The 24,187-nt window shown below is 48.1% G+C and overlaps 1 protein-coding gene across 9 annotated transcripts in view; it reads left to right on the top strand.

Moving 5' to 3' along the window:
• Positions 1-24,187, top strand: part of CEP164 (centrosomal protein 164) — a 124,313-nt gene that overhangs the window by 21,977 nt on the left and 78,149 nt on the right. For 8 of the 9 annotated variants that reach the window (XM_030538626.1, XM_030538627.1, XM_030538628.1 and 5 more), the window contains 7 exons: positions 3,081-3,233; positions 5,699-6,139; positions 8,713-8,787; positions 10,294-10,377; positions 14,270-14,355; positions 16,154-16,309; positions 22,106-22,324. In XM_030538626.1, coding sequence (XP_030394486.1) covers positions 3,081-3,233; positions 5,699-6,139; positions 8,713-8,787; positions 10,294-10,377; positions 14,270-14,355; positions 16,154-16,309; positions 22,106-22,324 — 1,214 coding nt within the window. The remainder of the gene's footprint in view (positions 1-3,080; positions 3,234-5,698; positions 6,140-8,712; positions 8,788-10,293; positions 10,378-14,269; positions 14,356-16,153; positions 16,310-22,105; positions 22,325-24,187) is intronic. The other variant, XM_030538631.1, reaches the window with a different exon arrangement.

Genomic DNA, 24,187 nt, shown 5'->3' on the forward strand with positions numbered 1-24,187 from the left:
TTACAAATTGGATCAGCTTTGCCCTTTCGGCCAAAGGTGAAGCTTACAGTAGCTGCTAACTGTGGCAATGAATTCATTTAGGATGAATGACCATGTATTCCCATTTGGGATTGTCTCCATCATTACCGTTTAGCTGCCAGTGTAGCATCACATCCAAGATCTATCTTGGTAGAAGAGGCTTGGTAGAAGATATTAAGTTAAACAGTCTCTCTTGGCAGTCACCTTGGTAATCATAGAATATCAGGGTTGGAAGGGACCTCAGGAGGTCATCTAGTCTAATCCCATGCTCAAAGCAGGACCAATCCCCAATTAAATATTTTTTTTTTTTCCAAAAAAAAAAAAAAAGCCCTACACTTCTCATGCCAGCTGAACCCCCTTCCACAACTGAGGCCTGGTCTACACTACGCGTTTAAACCGATTTTAGCAGCGTTAAACCGATTTAATGCCATACCCATCGACACTACGAGGCCCTTTATATCGATATTAAGGGCTCTTTAAATCAGTTTCTGTACTCCTCCCCAACGAGAGGAGTAGCTCTAAAATTGGTATTACCATGTCAGATTAGGGTTAGTGTGGCTGCAAATCGACGGTATTGGCCTCCGGGCGGTATCCCACAATGCATCACTGTGACCGCTCTGGACAGCAATCTCAACTCTGATGCAGTGGCCAGGTAAACAGGAAAAGCCCCGTGACCTTTTGAATTACATTTCCTGTTTGCCCAGCATGGAGCTCTGATCAGCAGGGATGGCGATGCAGTCCCAAATCCAAAAAGAGCTCCAGCATGGACCATACGGGAGATACTGGATCTGATCACTGTATGGGGAGACAAATCTGTTCTATCAGAGCTCCATTACAGAAGACGAAATGCCAAAGCGTTTGAAAAAAATCTCCAGGCTACACAGTGCTGCATGACAAGAGTAACGGAAAGCCAAAGAATCAAACGGACGCTCATGGAGGGAGGGAGGGGATACTGAGGACTCCAGCTATCCCACAGTCCCCAGCAGTCTCCGAAAAGTATTTGCATTCTTGGCTGAGCTCCCAGTGCCTGTAGGTTCAAACACATTGTCCAGTGTGGTTCAGGGTATAGCTTGTCAATTTACTCTCTCCCCCCACCATGTGAAAGAAAAGGGAAAGAAATCGTTTCTTGACTCTTTTCAGTGTTGCCCTATATCTATTGAATGCTGCTGGTAGACGCGATGCTGCAGCAGTGAAGAGCAGTATCCGCTCCTCTCCCCTCCCCGGTGGCAGACGGTGCAGTAGGACTGGTAACCGTCCTTCTTATGAACCCGTGAGTGCTCCTGGCTGACTTCGGGTGAGGCTGGCCGGGAGCGGCTGGGTAAAAATAGGAATGATTCCCGGTCATTCCCAGTAGATGGTACAGAATGGCTGGTAACCGTCCTCATCATAGCAACTGGGGGCTGAGCTCCATCAGCCCCCTCCCTTTCCTGTGTAAAGAAAAGATTCTGTACTGCCTGGACTATCATAGCAACGGCATGCTGGGCTCCTCTCCCCTGCACTGCTTAATGTCCTGCCTGGACTGTCATAGCACTGGAAGGCTGCCTCCCCCTCATTTTATCTCACTAACAAGTCACTGTTTCTATTCCTGCATTCTTTATAACTTCATGACACAAATGTGGGGGACACTGCCACGGTAGCCCAGGAAGGTTGGGGGAGGAGGGAAGCAACGGGTGGGGTTGTTGCAGGGGCACCCCCGTGAATGGCATGTAGCTCATCATTTCTGCGGGATCTGACAGGGAGCAGCTGTGCTCTCTGATACACTGGTTCTCTAGTACACTTGCCCCAGATTCTAGGCAGGACTGACTCTATTTTTAGAAACCATAAAGGAGGGATTGACTCGGGGAGTCATTCCCAGTTTTGCCTTTGCGCCCCTGGCCGACCTCAGCCAGGGGCACGCATGATAGCAGCAGACAGTACAGAACGACAGATAACCGTCATCTTACTGCCAATTTACAATGGCAGCAGACGGTACAGAACGACTGATAACTGTCTCTGCTATCATGCAAAAGCAAACGAATGTTGCTGTGTAGTGCTGCAGTAACGTCTCTGTTAGTGGCATCCAGTAGACATACGGTGACAGTAAAAAAAAAAAAAAAAAAAGAAAGCTGAATGGGCTCCATGGTTGCCCTGCTATTGCGTCTTCCAGGGCAATCCAGGGAAAAAGGGCGCGAAATGATTGTCTGCCATTGTTTTCCCAGAGGAAGGAATGAGTGACAACATTTACCCAGAACCACCTGCGACAATGATTTTTGCCCCATCAGGCACTGGGATCTCAACCCAGAATTCCAAGGGGCGGGGGAGACTGCAGGAACTATGGGATAGCTACAGAATAGCTACCCACAGTGCAGCGCTCCGGAAATCGACACTAGCCTCGGACCATGGACGCACACCGCCGAATTAATGTGCTTAGTGTGGCCGCGTGCACTCGACTTTATACAATCTGTTTTACAAAACCGGTTTATGTAAAATCGGAATAATCCTGTAGTGTAGACATACCCTAAGAATGGCAGCAGAATGCTAATTTCACTATATACAGAAAGACAACTTTAAGCTAAATGGACCCCCACCACGGTAGTGTAAATAGATCCACCCTCACAGTGCATGCTTTGTGCCATGGCACCCCTCCCTCAAGACATCACAACTCTAAGCATGTGTCACAAGAATTTGTCTAGTTTTTACAAACTATAGATATGTACAGTTTATAACCAGGATTTTCTAGCCAATAACCATATAGTAAGAACACTTTACAAATAAAAAAAAATGCTTGAAACATAATTTGTTGCTGTCACTCAGAACTCTCTCTCTACTTGGCTTACATGAAAATTATCTGTTTGTTCTAAAGTATCAAAATCAATCCAGCTAGATTTTAGGAGAGAGGCCATGTATCTCCAAGGTTTGAATACTACTAGGCCTCTGCTTTTCTTCCGGAAATGTAATTTCTCTTGTATTTAAATGGTATCAGTAAGAGAAATGTAAGCTATGAAACTCCTTTTTGGGGAATGTTAATTGGTACTGTTTGGTGTACCAGGAGAAAGTAAATGAAATGCCTCTTACACCCCCAGTTCAGAGGAGTGGCAGCATCTGTGTGGAGCTCTGCTCATCAGGGCAGCTGCAGGGCAGAGGAAGACAATTGTGGTACCCGGTTAGCCAGTGTTACAGAACCTGGGCTCCCACACCTCAGGAATTCTGAAGATGAAGCTGGAGGTCTGAAAGAGGTGACCCAGTGGATCTTTGCTATCACTGGCTTGCATGATGTCTCTGAAGCTTTGCATGGTACAGAAACAGTCATCTGCTAGTGCTGCGATAAAGCATCAGATTGTTACTTTTCTTTTCTGGTGGTTAAAATGTTGCATGGAAAAGATTTATTAACCTGAACAGCAAATTCAAAGTTTTCCAGGCTAACATTGCAGATCCTACGCTGCTTTGTGTGCTTGTCTTCCCAGGAACAACCCAAACTTGAGAGTCTGGCTTCAAACAACAAAAGCCAAAGAACTCACATTTTAGAAGCTTTTTGTACATCACGTGTTAAAGCTAAATTCCCACCATTATGCCCTTTTGTGTTAAACTTGTTTAAATACAAACAACAAGCAGCATTGCTGCACTGTTTTTCATGATGAGTAGCAATTCAGCTTTAGAGATTGCTGCTTATAATGATCAGTCATCTCTGTGTATCATGGATTACGCTATGAAATCCAATCCCATTGGTATTAGTGTGTTTGCCCCAGATTTATGCTGATCAGTGGGACATTAAATTTATGTGATAAGCAGGAATTTCACACCATTCAGAATGTCAGTCAGCTGCAGGTAAATTATCTTACAGCTTGTGGGAAGACCTGCTAGAGCCAGTTACTACCTGACTGACTTGCGATAGCACCGAAATGCCTGGTAGAATTTCCTCTGCCTTGGCAGAATGGGAGAATTTGCATCTCTGCTTGCGTCTAATTTGCATTTTTGCTATTTTATAGAACTGTATGTAGTGATCATTCAGATATAACAGTAAAAAACCAGCCTTGCATAAGTCTGTTCTTACAACCCTTCTGAGCCACTCCAGTGTGTCATGTAAACTTGGTTAAAGAGAAGTCTCTTATGCCTGTGACCTGTAGACACACCAGTGAATGCAGAAGGGAGTTGTTTGTGTTCATCAAAGGGAAGAATATACACACAAAGGGATATCCTTATCCCTTATCCTTATCAGTGTCCCTTTGTGTGTATGCTACTGCACAGTAAAATACCCTATGAAATTAGACTGGAAAGGGGTGACCATCGCTAGGCAGGAGCCATTCTTAAAAGTTAAGTATCTTGGCTGTTTAGTGGTGAAACCAACAATCCAAAATGGACTCGCTTATGTGATGCATCAATCAGTGACCAATCTCTGCTGACGCAGTAACATCCGGGAATGAGAGAAACTTATTCAGGACTGGGAGTCAGATGTCAGGGAAACATGAAAATATAAAACTCTTCTCGCATGTCAAATGCATGCTTGAGCCCTCAGGTCCCGTTGAAAAGCCCTGTAGAGGTGACCAATGCTGGTGGTGCATTTGTAAGCCTGTGTTAACAGAGCCCTGAACGGAAGTAGGTTCAGGCTTTCGTTTTATCACTTGGCAAATTGCCGGTGACACACTGAAATGCAGTTATGCTGCAGTGTTTTGGGAGAATATCCAGTGATTTGATTTTGCTCTCCCCAACTCAGCTCCTGAGTCCTGCTGAATTTCCTCATCTGAATGGCAGCCTGCTAGGCATCCTTTCAGTATCTTGGCATTCTGGGCTTCAGAGTGACACTGTTCCAGTGACACCTTGGTAAAAATACCCAGATAAAATGTGCCATTTGCGTACAGTACAAACTGTACCAAGGCTTTAGCTAAAGCCTTCAACAAGTCACCACAGCATTAATAAAACAGTGAGAAACTAAGACCTGTCAGAGACGCGGTTTGCATGCTGATGAGGGAAACTTTCCCAGCATTCTCATGGGGGTTGTACTTTTGTTGTGAGTTTCCTGTGCTGCCTGGCTGCCGTGAGATGCTGCTGAAGCTTTGGGTGACTGAGCTTGTTCAGATCGTGTTTTCCAAGTCTGATATGTCCTGTTCAGTGGGCCTTAGACTAGACTAGCTCCTTTGCTCTTATCGGTATCCCTTTGTCAGTTTTAGTCTCATTCTGGGCCTGGAGATTGTGGGTTCGAATCCTACGTCTGTCCTTGGTCCGGCGCTGAAGGTGGACAATGCAGTAGGCCTCTCCTGGTTAACCTGGCCTAGGTGACAGCTCCAGGCAGAAATTAAAAACAACAACAACAATCTCTATCTTTCAAACTGCCTTCTCTTAGTAACAGATTGCAATGTCCAGGGCTGTGTGTGAGTGCTAGTGAGGGACATGTAATGACTAATATGCTGGCCTCTGGTCCCTGCAGCATCAGTCACTAACTCACACACCTTCGGATCCCTAGGGTATGAAAGCAGAATTCCAGCCCTAAGAGACGAGGACACTCATCACAAGGAAGTTCCTTTTCTCAAAGAGTGGGATAAATTAAAACAAATTCAAACTGGCCTTGCTGAAGTCACCCAATGCTTTGTGATTCCTTGTCCTTCTATAGGAGAATGTAGACCCGCTTTGGTACAAAGGATCCTCCGAGAGAAGGGGCAAAGCATGAGCGCCATGTAGCTCTAATTGTGTTTAATTTGCTGCCTAGAAGGAGTCCTTGAAAATGAGTCATGCTGAAGAAAGTCAAACGTTTCCCTTGGATTCTGATGGTGTGCGCCCTCCAGCTCCGGACAAACTGCTTAACAGAGATGCCGACAGCAGCCTGTGTGGTCTGAACAAAGAGGAGTCCAGTGGGAAACCCCTGGAGAATGAACTGTTAGAAAAGGAAGATACTGATGTAGAAGATGCAGTTTCTGTGGCTTATGAACAGTCAGGAACTCCGGGGGAAAGGACAGCGGAGGGGACACATGTGGTCAGCAGTCAAGGGCATCCCGTAGCTGCGTCACCAGATGTTAGAGCTGCTGAGACAGATCAGATGGAAAGTGTGGCTGTCACCGTTGACGCTGTGTCTGTCAGTGAAAAGATTGTAAATGGAATGAGGGAAGAAGCAGCTGATCTGGAAACCGACAGCAAGCTGGATGCTGGCAAAGTAAGAAATCTGCCTGCCTGCAGCCTCCACTGCTTTGTAAGGCCCTCAGTCAGGAGAGCACTTTAAGCATGTGCTTAAATCCCATTGACTGTATACAATAGAGCTTGTCATGGACTTAAAGTGAAGCATGTGTGTAAGTGCTTTCCTAATAGTAATGCATTCCTGAATTGTGGTGCAAGTGCTCTACAAATTCCTAGTTTTGTCTCTAGAAAACCCCTTCTTTATTGCACGTAAGAAGTGCTGTCCAGAACATCCAACAGGCAAAGACCCTGAACTGGGATATATGCTTCAAATCTTTAGAAGAGAAATAAGACTCAGGTTTCAGTGCTGCCACCTGTAGTAGGCAAGCTGGTTTTTACAGCAACCTGATAGCTTTCTTTGACAGGGTAACAAGCCTTGCGGCTAGCAGGGAAGTGCTAGATGTGGTATATCAATAAGGCTTTTGATACTTGCATGACCACCTCATAAACTAAGGGAAATACAGTCTAGACGGAGCTACTATAAGGTGGGTGCGTAACTGATTGGTTGGAAAGCCGTTCCCAGAGAGTAGTTATCAGTGGTTCACAGTCATGCTTGAAGGGCATAACGAGTGGGGTCCCGCAGGGATCGGTTCTGGGTCTGGTTCTGTTCAATATCTTTATAAGTGATTTAGATAAAGGCACAGAGAGTACACTTACAAAGTTTGTGGATGATACCAAGCTAGAAGGGGTTGAAGTACTTGGGAGGATTGGATTAAAATTTAACATGATCTGGACAAACTGGAGAAATGGTCTGAAGTAAATAGGACGAAATTCAATAAAGACAAATGGAAAGTGCTCCACTTAGGAAGGAACAATCAATTGCACCCATACAAAATGGAAGATGACTGCCTAGGAAGGAATGCCGCGGAAAGGGATCAGGGGGTCATAGTGCATCACAAGCTAAACATGAGTCCACAATGTAACACTGTTGCAAAAAAAGCAAACAGTCTGGCTGTATTAGCAGGAGTGTTGTAGTCAAGACCCGAGAAATAATTCTTCCGCTCTACTCTGCGCTGATTAGGCCTCAGCTGGAGTATTGTGTCCAGTTCTGGGCATCACATTTCAGGCAAGATATGGACAAATTGGAGAAAGTCCAGAGAAGAGCAACAAAAATATTAAAGTTCTAGAAAACACGTCCTGTGAGGGAAGATTGAAAAAAATTGGGTTTGTTTACTCTAGAGAAGAGGAGACTGACGGGAGGACATAAAAAGTTGTTACGAGGAGGAGGGAGAAAAATTGTTCACTGAAAACAGGAGAAGCAGCAATGGGCTTAAATTGCAGCAAGGGAGGATTAGGTTGGACATTAAGCACTGGAATAAATTGCCCAGGGAGGTTGTGGAATCTCTGTCATTAGAGGTTTTTCAGAGCAGGTTAGACAAATATCTGTCAGGGATGATCTAGATAATACTTAGTCCCGCCGTGAGTGCAGGGGACTGGACTAGAGACCTCTCGAGGTCTTTCCCAGTCCCATGACTCTATCCTTCTGTGTTCTCACCGTACTCAGCTGTCAGTGGTTTCTCTTGGCTTGTTGAGTGATGGGGGAGATGTGTAAAATAAGTTACCAGTTCTGATATTTACAGCTCCAAGGAAGGATGCTGAAGGGAGGGTCTGAGGCTGGAGGGGACCAAACCTCTGGGAGTTGATGCCAGATGTGGATTGACTCTGCAGAATGTGATACTTTCCGGCACACACATCACATTTCCCACCATTCTTCCACTGAGACCCCAGAAAGCAGCCAAGCCAATAAGCAAGGTGTTTTACAGTGCAGTCTCTGGTGAGAGTCAGAGCCTCAAGTGCTCCCATTCCAGCAGGGTATGTTAACTCTCTGCCTTCTGGAGCTGGGTCCAAACAGATGTACAGTGTCCAGTTCATAGACAGCATATCCCAAAAGGCTAATCCCTCCACAGTCTGACTCAGGTTCATAAAGTTAAGCATGTGTGTAAGTTTTGCAGGACTGGGGCATAGGTCTCATTCCTGTACACTCTTACCCCCAGGAGTTGTACTTGCTCTGAGCATAGCCCTTTTAAAGACCAGGTGCTGCTCACGGTGATAGATGCTATAGTTGTGGTGTGTTCCAGGCAACGTGGGGTCTCGAGTGGGAGAAATAGAGAAGCTAGGTGTGAGGCTTGAGCTGGGTGCCAGAGCAGCAGGCTGGACTTAGGGAGGGAATAATGGTCAGAATTGGCAGTGGTTGGAGTTGTGAAGATCTTTGCAGGCAAAGTGGAGGAGCTTAAGTTCTGTGCGGACGCCGTTCATCAGGGGAAGTTCAAATGCTGTGGAGACAATCTGAAGAGCACTTCTTTACCCTCTCCAACCCCTTCTCCTCCAAAAGCCCTTTCTCTCTGCAAAGTGGTGTCTTGTGCTTGTCTGTGGGTCACACCTTTAGAAATGCCTTTTGTGTAGTGTCTAAGAAACCTGGGCGTGTCTCTGTGGTTTGTACAGATTGGATTTGTCTTCCTAGTACCTATAGGTCTGCTTTGTGTTGGGAATGGCCATGTAAACATGCGAGAACACAGACTGTAATGTAACTGTATCGATTTTGGGTTTTTAAAGGAGTCTGAGGCCAGTGAGCACGTGAAAGAATTGCCGGTTTCTGACTGTTCCGATCATGAGCTGCTTCATCTAACAGTGAGTCCTCTGGCATCAACCTTGTGTTCCTCTATGAGCACTCAGCAAATGAGTCCTCAGGCCTCCTGCAGTCCCCTATCCCTATCTCCCCACTGCTGGGAAAGAACTTCACGGGGTGGCCCAAACCAACACAATATTTTGCACTTGGAGAGCCTTGCTTCCAAGGGTCTCCAAACATTTTTTTTAAAGGCTTGGCTCAGTATAATTCCATTCCACTGCTGGGGAAACTCAGACCCCAAGAACTGAAGTGCCTGGACTGAGGTCTCACTGCGAGTCAGTGGCAGAGTATCAGTGGTAGAGTATGGAATGGAACCCAGCTCTGACTCTGGGGATATGCAGACCTGTGAGCCAGTGTGTTACCCTCTATCTCCACACGTGTGAGCTCTGCTGGAGATTGGACTGTATATCAGCTCCCTGCCTCACCAGCAAACTCCTCTAGGCTCTCCCAGCCCAAACCTCACCTGGCAGGTAGCAATCAGTGAACTCCAGTCCCCAAGCTCCTCAGAGATGGCTCCCTTCAACACATGGACTCTGTCACCATTCACTAACAGAGGATATTCAGGTGTCATATTGCATCTTATTAATGTAACTGGGGTACACACACCCCTTCCTTCAAACACAGCACTGAGTTGGTTTATAGCAAAAATAAATCAAGTTCATGAACAAAAGGACACAGGTTAAGTGATATCAGTTAGTTGGGATAAAGGTAGAAATGGTTACATGCAATTAAAAGTGAAAACAGAAAGTCTAAAACTTAATCTACCAAGATTACAGTCTTCGTTTAAGACATTTTCTCTCGCCTACAGTCTGTCAGAATGGCCAAACTGGGTCAGACTAATGGTCCATCTAGTTCAATATCCTGTCATTCAACGGTGGCCAGTGCCAGGTGCTTCAAAGCAAATGAACAGAACAGGGCAACTATCAAGTGATCCATCCCACATTGTCCAGACCCACTCTGGCAGTCAGAGATTTAGAGACACTAAGAGCATGGGGTTGCATCCCTGACCATCTTAGCTAATAGCAATTGATGGACCTATCTTCCTTTAATGTATCTAATTCTTTTTTTAATCCAGTTATAGTTTTGGCCTTCACAACATCCTGTCAATGAGTTCCACAGGCTGACTGGGCATTGTGTGAAGAAGTACTTCCTTTTGTTTGTTTTAAACCTACTGCCTATTAACTTCATTGGGTGACCCCTAGTTCTTGTGTTATGTGAAGGAGAAATAACACTTCCCTATTCACTTTTTTCACACCATTCATGATTTTATAGACCTCTATTATAGCCCCCTTAGTCATCTCTTTTCCAAGCTAAAAGTTAGGACCCCTAGTCTTTTTTGTTGCCCTTGTCGGTATATTTTCTATTTCTAATGTATTTTTTTCTGAGATGATGTGACCAGAACTGCATATCCCTGGCTGTGGTAGGTCTGTGTCCTGACTCCTGGGGATCTTTGTTAGAACCTATGTACCCATCTGAAACCAGCCCCTTCTCTTTATTTTTTCTTTTAGGACTTTGGTTTCCAAAGTAGGATCTCTGAGCAGGTCCTGGATATGGATATTCTTTCTGCTGCTCTGGACAGCCCCAAGGTTGAGGTGAGTGGTGGCTGTGCGGTCAGCGATGGAGCTGTGGATGGGGGATAATGTGCTCTGCAGAGGAGGATGGCTCTGGCCTTGTATGAGGCTGTATGAAGGGAAACAGAAGTGCAGTGTGGAGGCCACACAGTGAGGAGTGGCAGAGCTGGGCTTAAAATTACGGTCTGCTTGAGTCCTAGTGCAGTGCCCTGTCCATGCTGAATACAGACCACAGCCAAATGCAGAGGCAGCTGCAATATTTTCCTTAGCTGGAAAGCTAGTTCCCGTTCAGAGCCAGCGTACACATACCTTGTAGTGTCTCTGTATGGGCGTGTTGCCTTTCCTCGGATCCCTCTTTCTCTGGTGATTGTTGGTGGGACGGTGAGTGTATTTTATATTTTCCTGCTGCGTGTGTGTGTTTCTCTTTTTTCTCCTAAGCAGATGGGTGGGATTTGGATAATGGAAAATGATGCAGGGAAAAAAATAAGCAAGTGTTCCAAGAAAACCAGAGGCTAACTTGCTCGGACAGGTATCAGGTGCCCAGGCCTCTTACATTTTTTGTGGGTGTTGCCTAATTTGTCTGGGTCAATGTGGCACGTGAACAGAGGTGTGGGTTTGTGGTGTGGCGAGTGAGTTGCCCCATCCAGGAAGTGACTGAATGAGGGCAGTTCTGGTTGAAGGAGGTTTCTGTGCATCTGGAGGTTTTGTCTGTGTATCTCCAGTTTATTACCAAGCCAGTTTTACCTCACCCACTGTACAAGGTAAGCTTAGCAGTGCGTCAGCTGAAGGAGTGCGCTGCACTGTATGTCAGTAAGCATTGGGTCAGGGCTCCAGCTGGGGTTTATTCAGCCTTGATCTGACTGTAAGTGAGTCAATCAGCCGAGTGGAAGAAACCCCAAGTGACAAACTCGCCACCTGTCTGGCAGAGAGTAGAAGTCCAAGTTTGCTTAGGTGGCGTTTGGAGAATACACCTGTCCTCTTTTGCCTAATAATGAAGATAATCAGGTGTGAAAGGAAAACAAAATACGTGCCTGCTGTATATTTTCCTTTCTCCTTTTTGCTTCAGCATATAAGTATCATGCATACAAATTCCTCATTGGATCAGACACATTATGAGTTTATTACAGCCTTGTCTCGAGGAAAGAGAGTTGGGTTTGAAATGGTGCCCCCTGCTGAACTGCAGCTGCTCCTTTGTGTCGAGAGAGGATGTTTTCAAATGACACTTCTGGTTGGTTAGAATGTGTTTATTTCTACATAAGGGGCTTGCTTTTGCTTTGGCAAAATATCCTGTTTCTTGAAATAAAATTGCTCATGTGACAGCTGAGCGACCAGTGTTCGGGTTTGAGTTTCTCAGTGAATACTCTGTGTTGGGATCTGCAGCAGATGGGCTCAGTGGCTCAGCAGAGGCCGCACTGTCTGTTGTCTAGAGTGAGGGACTGGGCTCACGCACTCCCGAGGAATAAGGCACTCCACTTTCCTCACCCTGCCCCTGAATCCTCCTCCTATAGATGGGGCTAACTCCTGCCTGGAGGAAGGGTAGAACGCTCTGGTGTTTGCCAAGAGCTTTGAGATCTCCGATGAAGATTTTATGTAGACTGGAAATATTTTTCCTGGCCTCTCTTTAGGGCTGGAAGGGAGGAGAAGTCTCTTCTGTAGGATGATGATGATGTTTTTCATTTGACTCTGAGAACAGCCTTATTCATATTGGTCTGATCTATACTAGCATTTTCCCTCCTGGTGATCCCATTATTGCTACGCCTGGCTCTGCTCCAGCAGTGTACCTAGGGACCAGGTGCCACAGCCCCAGCCATGTTAACCCTTTGCTGTCTAGACTGGCTCTGAACAGGCTTAGAGGACACAGTGTTTAAGCTGCTGACTTTCGGCTCCACCAGTGAAGCTGCATCAATGGTAGCAATAGTGGTAAAAGGCTAATTTAGAAACAGACACAGGGCCTGATCTAATTCCCTTTGAAGTCAATGGGAATCTTTATCTTGCCTTCTTTGGGCTTTGATCATACCCTTAGAAAGGAATTGGACTAGATTGACCTCTTGAAGAACAGCTTGTCATTTCTCCTCCCCTTCTGTCTACCCCCTCAATCTTGTGTTTCATCCTGAGTGTGGCCGGTTTCACAGATCTGCGTCCCAGCAGAACAGGAGACCGGACTAATCCCACCACTTTGCTCTTATCCAGGATCCCCACGGGACAGGACTGAGGTAGCGGAGGGGAAGAGACTTGCCCGCAGCCACACAGTGATTCAGTGGCAGAACCAGGATTTAAACCCCAGACCTCCTGACTCCCAGCCCAAAGCTGTCCCTGGGGCTAGAACGCTGATGCCCTGCGGAAGAAACAGGCTAACCCCAGCTTATAAAAATGAACCTGAGCAGTTCCTTTAATCACAGTGTCAAGGGGTACAGGTCGTTTCAGTTAGAGAGAAAGAGACCGAGTGAGAGCCAGGTGACAGCCCTCAGTGTAGGCTCCCCACCAATGACTCTAATAGGGGAATGAGATCTTTCTAGGAATAAAAATAGCCATTTGTGCTTTCAAAGGTGACAGTAACAGATCCCATCTGAAGCCAGGGAATGTTTGCTGAGCTGCCCAGTACTTAGGACCTGAAGCCATTAATTGCTTGGGGCAGGAGAGAGGGAGCTGCCTAGGAGAGGTCTGACTGGGTTGATGTGATGAGGTGTGACAGCACTAGCAGGGAATCCTTCTGCTCATTGCTCTACTAGAAATTTGCATAAATTTGCATAAATCATTGCTATTTATAATTTCATTATTTTTAAAATGTTGGCCCTGCCCCTTAGTGCACTTCCATATGGCAAAGTCACTGCCTCAGCTCCTGAGCGCTGAGCCACCAAGGAGTGTGCGGGGAGCCTCCGATCGATCGAAAGATGGACTCTTAACACTTTCCCTTCCAGAGGGGCACTCCTCTCACAGGAGTGACAGCTGGATTGCAGGAAGGCCTTAGGTCCAGAACGTGTTGCCTTTAATGGTCCGTGCCTTGCCTTCCCTGGGTGGAGGGGGAGGCTGTTTCTGATGCCCTAGCCTTGTTCTCATCTGTTGGATTGGTTCTCTATCTGAGACTGAGTTGTCTGCTTCTCACCCCCCGTTATGTTCCTAGGCAGCTTCTAAACTTGCAGGCTCCCTGGTTTCCTCTCTGCCCTGCAAGAAGATCCCCACTGTCCTTTGGCAATTGTGCAAGGCTGCTTTGTGAAACCTGGCATCGCAGTCGCTCCCAGGGGATGCTAGCGAGGGAGCCTTCCTGCCCCGGAGTCCCAAGGGCGTTCCCTGTGAGAGGGCAGTTTGTCGCCATGTGGTGGGGTCTGACTCCACCTGTATACCCCTGAGCCTGGCCCCTCATGCTCTGATGCTGTCCTGGAGAGAAGCCATGGCATAGGACTGAGTCGGGGGGGGGGGGGGTCTGTTCCCAGCTCAGCCACTCACTCCTGCTGTGAATTTGGCCTGTCATTTCACTTCTGTGTCTCTGTTTCCTTTCCTGTAAAATTGGGCTAGGAACTCAGGCCAACATTTTCAAAAGTGACAAGTGGTTTTGGTGCCCAACTTGACTTTCCAAGGTGCTGAGCCCCCACACTCTGAAAACCTTTTCAAGTGTCTCAACTTGGACCCCAAAATCACTAGAGCATTCGAAACATCTTGCAAGGGGGCTGTTAGGTTTATTAGTGTTTGTAAAGCTCTGTGAGGTCTCTTTTGTGCATCAGAGAGGGACAGAGCATTTTGATTTTAGCAATTGCTTGGACTGTTTTCTGAGGGCCAGTTTGTTTGCTGCCTCGGTGTGATGCTCAGCTACAGGGACAAAGCAGCACAGGCTTCCCTCATCTTTTCTGCAGAACGACTGTAAAGTCTCAAGAGTAATGGAGTCTGCAAACCCCACACTGTTTGCTTTTACCTGCAGGCCCAGGGGCTGAGAGAAGAGGAAAAGGACCAAAGCGAAGCCAGCTTAGAAGAAGAGCAAAGCAAAAGACCCAAAGCTGCTGAGAGGTATGGTATAGTGAGGCCAGTACTACAAACGATGGATGTAGAGGTCTTGATCCTCACTGCTCTCCTATTCAGCTTACACCTGAGGCTATTGTAGTGTGGTCATTGCAACCCCAGCGGGAATCGCCCTGTTAAGCTGTAGAAACCCTGGGCTGTTTATCTTAAGGTCTTTTCCTTCATCTTTCACTTTCTTCTCCTCTTTTTTCCCTCTCCCCTGCTGTCTCAGTGGGTTCAGTGCTGCTTCAGGCCTCTGGCTGGGTAGGCAAGCAAACGATGTACCTGTCATCTCCCTGAAAACTCCACCAGAGGGCGCCAACTTCTTGTTTCCCTTAAGGCTATTTGGCTTTTCTCTAAGGCTAGGAAACTTTTCTTTTCTTCTCTGTTGCTGACCTGGGTGAACATAGCTAACATTTTGGCAGTCCTATCAGGATGCTCTGGACTAGCTCAAATCTTCTGTTGTGGCTCATGGCATTTAACTATGGGAGACTCAGTCACTACATGTCACTTATCAGATTATTCAGGGTCTGAAGCAGCCCCTCCCAGTCCACTTTATACTGGGCCTCTTGGAATATCAGTACTGTGCAGCTAGCTTATCAGTGGCTAAATGCTCTCCGGTGACAGGACGGCTCCCTGTTAATGACAATGGATGAATCCAGCCCTGACCTAAGTGGAACCAATTCCATTTATTTACATGAGGGTGCATTCCTACAGCAGGCAGAATGGACCCAGTGTCTATACTAGACTATTTTGTGTCATGGTCTATTGAAGCTTTAATTCTGGAGAGCAACATTTTCTATCCCAGGGACAATCTGGACATCCTAACACTTAGTTACTGCAGGGACTGGAAGATGTTTGTTTGTTTGTTTGTTTGTTTTTGTTTTTTCTATTTGTGGTGACAAGTTTAAAAATACAGAAATGTTCTGACCACAGCAGGTCAGTCTTCCCGCAAGTCTCTCCTGGGAGCTGTAGAATGTTTTGTTTGCAGAGGAAATGTGTGTTAGACACCTAATCTCCATGTGTAGTTTCATAGTATTCTGGTGTGTTGGGCATTTGGGAACCACGGTCCTGTGCCCTAGTGCTGAAGATGGCCCTGTTCCAAAAAGGATGATGGGGAGAGACTGATCTGTAGTAGTTGTTACGACCTGCCATAGACACTGGTGAACCCTGTGCACTTGTGTTCGGAGATGCTGCTCATACAAAGGCTCCCTGAAAATACATCCTCTGTGCAGCAAACATCTTATCACTCTATACCTGCTTCCCAGAGCTCTCTTCATTCTTCATTCCTCCTCTTTGCTGGTAAAGCTGCTTTGTACTTGTCTAGTGTCTCTTGTCTTTCTGCCTCTGAAATGCTGTAGGACTGCAGATATGAGCATGCCTGCTAGTATTTCCAGCCGTAGTTCAGATACAGTGTAGATATTGCTAATGGGGGTTGGTTTGTCTTCAAATACGCTTTGGGAAATTCTCCAAGGGCTTGGAAAAGAAGGGAAAATTTCCCTGGAAAGGGATTCGGCATTTAGAGATTGACAGACACTTATGCCCCAGCCACCTATTAGTCTTTCAATGCTTGTGACTCCTACGCTGGTTTGGAGGATGGAAGGGAGCTGTTGTTTTGCCCTTAGGCAACAACAGAGTTGGACTAATTAGCTGGTACCCTCAGCAGGTATGCAGTGCTGTTGCAGATGTGTGCACCCGTCACTTTGGCGTTGCATCCTGGTCTCCCTCCATCCTGTTTAAATGGAGGAAGCAGTGGAGTGCACTTTTCTCTAATCTGTTATTCTGTTACCTTTTTACTGCTGCGAAGTGAGAGGAACCAGCGCCCCTTCAGTGCTTGCAAAATGGCCGAAGAGAAGTGTTTAAGTTTAGAGAACGCCAGCCAGGAAGAGACTGCTGCCTTGGAGCAAAAGGAGGGATCGCTGGATAGTCCAAAGGAGGAGGAGCCTGCAGCCCCTCACCAAGCGTAAGGGCTCGACTTAAATTCCTCTGGCGCTCTGAACAGGAGAGTTCTTGCCTTCTTGTATGCTGTTCTCGTATGTGACCCCTGCTGAATGTGAAGATGTGGCTTGGTGCTTTCAGTTGAGATTCTCAGTCAGCGCTGGGAGAATGAGTTTAAAACCAAGAGCACTTCAGGGTGCAGCTCCAAAGTGCGCATGTTCCTAAGGTGCTGTTTTGCCGCCAGTCCTGCAACCAATAGCCCAATGTGTCAATTGTCTGTATTAGGGAAAATGAAATAGCTGCTGTTCTGGCCCAGCCACTGGGCCTTATACAGTCAGGTGTCATGATATAATCACTGAGCGTTAGAAAATTCAGGTTAAGAGTTAGATTATCAGGTTCATTCCTAGGCAATGCAGAAATGATTGAAGCACGATTTGCTCACTTCCTGCTTGGAAGAGAGCACTTCAGCGTCTCTGTGTGGTTAGAAAGGCCAGCCATGCCTATCTAGTTTTATGCCAGAGAGCTGATTCCTCAAAGTACAATTGCTGAGCACTGCTGAGATCAGAGTCACAAGTATCAAATGCGTTTAACTGCCATCTGTGAACGGTGGACTGCACCTTGGCTTGTTTTATCTGGTGAAATCACAGCCCAAGCTGGCAGAACTAGAGTCCCCAGTAAAGGCCAGTGGCTTCTTGCTTACTAAACTGGCTGCCTTTGCAGTCAGGTGCCTGCAGTCCTACAGCAACAGATCTTGGTGGAAACAGTCTTGCAGATTTTTGTGTCTCTGCTGAAAAAAACACCAGGTGTAACTGGGCAGAACTGGTGGTGCCCTCACAGGGTACATGCAACTTTGAGCCAATCTGTGCTCACTGGTAGGGAAGTGTGAGGGTGTCTCAATGCAGTGTTCAGGAAAATACCTGCCTTGAAAAACAGGGAATAGTTTGTATAAATGTTTTTAAAAAACAAAAATTGAGGTAGGAGGGGTGGAAAATGACAACAAGGAGCTTGGAGTGTTGTCCAGCTCAGGATGATAAGCTTTGGGCATTGTTACATGTAGCGTTAGCATGGGCTATGTATTGGGAGGTACCATGGCAGTATTAGGAGTGCATGATTTATCTATAGCCCCAAGGACCCCCCCACCACTTGCATTCTCTGTAGTGGCTGCACCCTTTTTCTGGTGTTACTGACATCACTGAATTCCCTGGTCCCCGGCAGCGTCGCGGAGCCTCTGCCTCAGTTCAGCGGAGTCAGAGCATGCCAAGGCCTGCAGCTTTCGATCTCACCACCCGGGAAGCAGAATTTCATTTTGTATCTAGACCAGTGCAGTTTTCCCCCACCTGGAGCCTCTTTCAGGCCTCATAACTTTGCTGCCCTTTGAAAAAGCTTAATTAGAAACAGATTGGTTTTCTGTTGAATTTTCGGAGATCCTATTGCTGTCTATTACCGGAGGCTGGCAAGCTTCCAGCACATTTATATAACTGATTCAGAAAAACACCTCATCCACAAGTAGCATGTTCGTTTGAGCCAGACACTGCCTGGTTTGCTTTAGCTGGTGAAGGGGTGAAGCTGGTTGAGTAAAATCACCAGTCCCGGTATAAACAATGTTCCCATTGCAGACTATGGGAATGCGTGCAGACTAGAGAATCAGGTGACTAACCAAATGAAGAGAAGGCAGAGCTCTCTCTGAACATACAGGTGCAGTGGAAAGAGTGCCATTTTTGTGCACGGTTCTTGTGTATTTGAAGAGCCCTGGCTTTGACCTGGTAAGCTCAAGCAGGGTTATTACCGAATTACATTTTCTTTTTGAACTCTTGACTTCTTTCTCTTTTTTTCTTTCCTTTTTCTCCCTCCATCCCCATGACTGCTATTCACCAGAATATTTGTGGGGAAGCCTCAGCTTTTCCCTTTTACAAGCAGACTTCCTTCTAACTCATGCCACAGCTCATCTTCCTTTAACTATAAACACGAGCCCACTGCATAGGCTGGAAAAGAGAGCGAGACAGAGTTTCCAAAGTCCTTGGCTGTTGGGCTCTTTTGAACATGTGGCCATACAAGCATGCGTTGTCATGACATGTGGCCTTTCTATATTCGCACAGTGGGAAGGTGCTGCTGCCAGAATTGGTGAAAGGTCACATCATCCAGACACTGGTGCTCTCCTGGCTTAAAGAGGCGAAGGAGAAACTCTTCTCCCTTGCCATCTTTTGCGCAATCTTGAGGACCACGGGGTCCTTGTGAAGATCAGCAAATTCAGGTGGTGGCTGGATGAGAAGGGGAGAACCTATGGCCTCCATTCCCCTAGTGTTTCAATGTAGGTATTCCCATCAGAAGCCCCGCAGCTGTGGGAGGGTGGTGCAGGGAGGAAAGCAGTCACTTAGATATCCTCAGTATCCCAAGGCTGATCTTTACCCTTTCCACCAAGGAGGCTGTGCTGTGTGTCTGTTGGAGAAGCTGAGGCGTGAAGAGGGGAAGCTGCTTTCCTAGGTCACTCAGCATGGCAGCAGTGAAGCCAGGACTAGAATCCAGCTCTCCCAAGTCCCTGTCATGTTTGGTTTAATGGTTTTTTTTAGAGGCATTGCTGTGGTGCTGTGCCCAGTGATAGCTGAACAGTGTGTCCTTGCTGGTTCCCAAGCAAGAAAGCTACCTTTGGTCACAATCCAGGCCAAGCTGGAGCTTTTTCATCCCTCTCTCTGCGTAACATTTGTCTGAATGCATTCTCATTCCACTTGAGTGAAGAAGCCTGAGTTTCAGAGCCCCGAGCTTCCTCTGAGGTCCTCACCTCGAGTGTTCTCCCAGGGTTATAGATAAATCACTGACTAGTTAATTACCTGTACCAGGGACTTTGCTGAACAAGCAAACCAGATTAGAAATCGGGCATGGCAGAGATCAGGAAGAACATTGAGATGTTTCCCGTACCCTTGTCTGAATTAGTCTGGCACTTCAGTTAATCGACTTCTGCCTGTCCTCTGTAGCACTGGTGTAGTCCCATCAAACCTCCTGCTTGTTTTCTAATATCCCCTGTGACCTGAGGCCTCCTCCCACAGTGTCACCTGGCCAGTGAGAGGGTTGGCTTTGCATCGTGAGCTGGCAAGGAGCCCTCTGTGTACTTTTGGTTGGGGGATCTGGGTCCCTTGGCCAGGGCTGCCCAGAGGATTCCGGGGGCCTGGGGCCATCGGTGGCAGGCGGCTCCGGTGGACCTCCCGCTGGTCCCGTGGCTCCGGTGGAGCATCCGCAGCCATGCCTGCGGGAGGTCCACTGGAGCCGCAGGACCGGCAAGCGACAGGGCGCCCCCCGTGCGCCGAAATTCTAGAGCTGGCCCTGTTCGGTGGTGGGGGGCCCTTCCGTTCTGGGACCCGCCGCCGAAGTGCCCCGAAGACCTGCGGTGGGGGCCCTCCGCCGGCAAATTACTGCCGAAGCGGGACCCGCCGCCGAAGTGCAGCCCGCTCTTCGGCTGCACTTCGGCGGCAGGTCCCGCTTTGGCGGTAATTCGATGGCGGGGGGTCCTCCCCCCCGGAGCGGAAGGACTCCCCCGCCAGCGAGGACCAGTAGCGGAAGAAGCTCCAGGGCCCGGCCCCGCAAGAGTTTTCTGGAGCCCCCGAGCGAGTGAAGGACCCCACTCCAGGGGCCCTGAAAAACTCTCGTGGGGGCCCATGCGGAGCCTGGGGCCTGGGGCAAATTTCCCCTCTTGCCCCCCCCCCGGGCGGCCCTGCCCTTGGCAGAACCATAATGGCTGGAGTAGCTCAGTGGCTGGCGCCAACTTTGCCAACCTCATGTACAGGTTACCGAACTGGAGGGGCAAGGTTTTGCATTCATGGGCTTTTCTCTTTGTTCTTGTTTTCTTTTGACCCCTTTAGCTGAAGGTCCAGCGGCCTTGTGCCAGCCCAGGTGCTCTGAATTTGGCCAGTTAAGTGGGCATGGCAGCACCTGGGGCTATAAAGGATCAGGGTGAATCAGAGAGGGAGGAGGTCCTCGAAGAGAGTTGTAGGAGGTTCCTGGGGGAAAGCTGAAGACAGGAGAGGGGTTTGCCTGTTGACCTCCCCAAGGCTGAGACAAGGACTGGAGCGCTGGTGCTGAAGGCAGCGAAAAAGCAGAGGGCTAGCTCACTTGTAAGCCAAAGAGCTGTAGCTGACGGCCGGAGAGGGCTGACAGCCGGCAAGCAGCGGAGGGGCTTATCCACTGCCCTCTCCACACCGGAGAGCTGGACCCAGCGGATCAGTGTGGGGGCCCAGGGATGTGATGGGTGCTCCCTGGTGTGGATGATCTCCCAGCAGAGAGACTGAGGGGTTCCCACTGGGAAGAGTGCATTGCAGTCCAGCTGTCCTGGCAGAAGAACAGGAGAGAACCGAAGAAGAACCTGGGTGTGGTGGAAGAGGGCAGAGTGCAGTAAGTGCTAAGTCAATGGACTAGTTGTTGTGGGACTTTAAGGACTATGTGCACTGGAGGTGACAAATGGTCTGGTTTTGGGGCTTTTGTTACAGACCATTTGCGTGATGTTTTAGTAATAAGCTGGCTCCCAGGAGGGGTGTTTCTGAGGCAAGAGAGTTTGTGTGATGTTATGGGGACTGTGGAGGAGGGAAGCTGAGGCAGGCTGCCTGTTTGGCTGTAGCTTGCCACAGAAGGGCGCCTTGGCCTGCCTTATGAAGACATGTGTTCCACTTGGAGTTCTGCTTACCCATCCTCCCTGCTGCCTGAGCCGACTGTGAGGCTTAGCCACTGCCCTGTTTCCTGCATATGCTAGAGGTATTCTTTGGGTCTGTTTTTCACGACAGAATAATTGTTCCCCAGAGGTTAGTCTGTTTTCCTGCCCATTCAGCTGAGACCTTTCTGGCCTATAGGGAAACAAAAGGCAGCTGCCAAATCCTGCTGCTGCTCTACGTGAGCCATTCTCCGAGCCCTGGCCCAACGAGCCCATAGAACATACGCTGTCATACTATAGTCACTGCATCAGACTGCTGCTTAGTGCATTTGGCCTTTCAGAGTGAGCCCATTGTTCTCCAGGCCGTGCTGAGACTCTGCCTCTTCCCTTGTAACTCCTTACTGTCTGTATTCCAGTAGTACCTGGAAGCGTCAATTGTGGCTCCATTGTCACCAAGCACTTTTCCCCCAGCCTGACATTCATGCACTGAGGTTCTGGCACATCTTGCAAGCAAAGTGGTGATGGGCCAGTACAGAACAGGAGTAGGCGATATCCAAGGATGCTACAGGAGGAGGGGTCCTTCCCTGTCTTCAGTATTGGATTCAATCAGTGGTGCTTGGGGACTCTTGCTGGAGGTGCTGTCTTTGGAAGGAAATATAAAACTCATGCCCTGGCTGCATGTCATTGGTACTTTTTGACAACTCTCTTTGTAAGAGTTGTGGTATTAACCCTGCTGTGCTGCTGGTTAAATTCCAACTTGGTAATGACATGCTGCCTCCCTGACTTCCCCCTGCAGTCCCAACTGGAGACAAGGCAAGTGGTGTAATTGTATAAAGAGTGTTGGGGTGGCTCAGTTCTCCAGGCATGCTCAGAGGAACATCAAGAGGATAAGTTGTGAGGTGAAGCACATTCCATTTCTCCCCCACCCCCAACCCCACCCCAGTGCTTGCACCCATCTACACCACCCTTCTTCATCCCTTGTCGTGCAGAGCTGGTCAGCAGCTGCTGTGCTCCACTCCAGAGGTAGCTACATACCAGTGGTAGGGGCAGTGCTTTCTGTGTATCCCCTTAGCTGGCGTTTTACATGGCTTTGAGATCCTTGCAGGGTAGGTGGAGTGGTACTGTTCTCACTGCATTAGCCAGTTTTCGTTATCCTGTTTTAAAGACAGCTTTTTTATTTTCTGGCAGACAACTTGGGGAGGAAATCAAGCAAGTGGTGTCCTTGAACTGGCCTTCTGCAGAATCCCTGAACGAAATAGCCAGGAAGCAGGAGCAGGAGCTGGAGCAAGAAAAAGAGCGTTTGCTGCAAGCCAAGGAGGAGAGGGTTCGGCGATTCCAGGAGGAGTTGAGGCAAGAGGAGGAGGAAGAAGCTCAAGTGCTTCATCAGCAGAAAGAGAAGTCCCTCTGGTAATACTCTAACTCATCCTGCAGCCCCCAAACCTTCCCCTGCTGTGACTCATTGCTGGAGACCCCATGCTTGTGCTGTACCACTGTCTGCCATCCCCGTGATCCTGAGGGGTCTGCAAGCCACTGTGTCTCCCGTGGAAAAGAGACTGGTGTCACTTTGCCAACGTCTTGGATCCAGGGGACTGGGCTGGGATTTTTGGGTGGAGAAGAATGAGGGACTCGTTTTACCTCCTCAGGCTCCATGCTGCGCATGACAGTCTGTGCATCTCACGGACAATAACATTCTGCTATAAACGCTGCTTATGGACACGATGTAAATCCTTGGCGTGTATGTGCAGTGTGTGCATCTGTGTCTGGGTAAAGCTCTTGGTGGTTCTAGCATAGAGCAGGGAGCCTTTTCCTCCTAGTCCAGTGGGAAGAGCTGTGATCTGATACAAATGTAGCTTTCAGCATATGCACCTGTTTCTCAGCTTGTAAACCTGGGTAAAGTATCCTTCTCTGTGCTCAGTGGTTTACAGGGTGGCAGATGTTCAAGCCTAGGCTAAGTGGCAGTGATAGAATTGGAAATTGGAGCATCAGGGCACATGGGGTTACTCCAGGAGTGCCACATGCTGAATTCCCAGGTACTTCAGAACAAGGCTTTTAGGAGCGGGGAATGTGTCCAGTTATACGTCAAAGCCCGGTCAGGCTGCATGAGCTTGAAGGTTACCCAGGGAGCTGAACCTTGTCAGAAGCTTCAGGTTCTCTGTTTAAAACTTTCAGTGTTGCTTCTGCACTCGGCCTCTGGGTCGTGTTTGTGCTGGTTCTGTTAAATATGCTCCTTGCAGTGTGCTGAGCAGACCAAGAAGCATCTTCCTGAACAGTGCTGTGGGGAATCCGAGAAATGTCAGACTGGAAGGCACCGCAAGAGACCATTGAGTGCAGTCCCCTGCTCTGAGGCAGGATCAGGTGAACCTAGACCATCCCTGACAGGTGTTTGTCCAGCCTGTTCATAAAACCCTCCAGTGACAGGGATTCCACAGCCTCCCTTGGAGCCTATTCCAGAGCTTAACTCCCCTTAGAGTTAGACCGCTTTTCCCAGTATCTAACCTTTATCTCCCTTGCTGCAGATTAACTCGATTACTTCTTGTCCTGCCTTCAGTGAACATGGAGAACATCTGATCACTGCCCTCTTTATAACCGCCCTTAATGTATATGAAGACTGTTCTCAGGTCCCTCTGAGTCATCTGTGCTCAAGACTAAACATGCCCAGTTTTTTTTAACCTTTCCTCATAGGTCACATTTTTAAACCTTTTATCATTTTTGTTGCTCTCCTTGGACTCCTCCATTTTATCCACTTTTTTCTTAGTGTGGTGCCGAGAACTGGACACAGCACTCCATCTGAGGCCTCGCCAGTGCCGAGTTGAGGGGCAGTCACCTCCTGTGTCTCATGTGACATTCACTATTAACCACACCAGTGAATATTAGCCTGTTTGATAACTTGACGCTTTCTCAGGGTGCCTGGAACTGAGAGTTCCCCTGTTACCCCCCCAGCTCAGTGAGAGGCAGGCTGTCTTGTAGCAGCTCCCTGATGCTGACACGCCTTCAGTCACTCAAGCACTCTCCTCTGGGCTCTGCCAGCCCTTGGTGCACTCCAGTCTCCGAACTCCTCAGAATCGTTCCCCTGTAGTGTCCAGCTGTCATAACTCTAGTCCCAGATTTGGACCTTAGCGTCCAAAATATGGGGGTTAGCATGAAAACCTCCAAGCTTAGTTACCAGCTTGGACCTGGTACTTGCTGCCACCACCCAAAAAATTAGAGTGTTTTGGGGCACTCTGGTCCCCCTGGAAAACCTTCCCTGGGGACCCCAAGACCCAAATCCCT

The sequence above is a fragment of the Gopherus evgoodei genome, chromosome 19, assembly GCF_007399415.2.
Source record: "Gopherus evgoodei ecotype Sinaloan lineage chromosome 19, rGopEvg1_v1.p, whole genome shotgun sequence".
In the NCBI taxonomy this organism is placed as follows: Eukaryota; Metazoa; Chordata; order Testudines; family Testudinidae; genus Gopherus; species Gopherus evgoodei.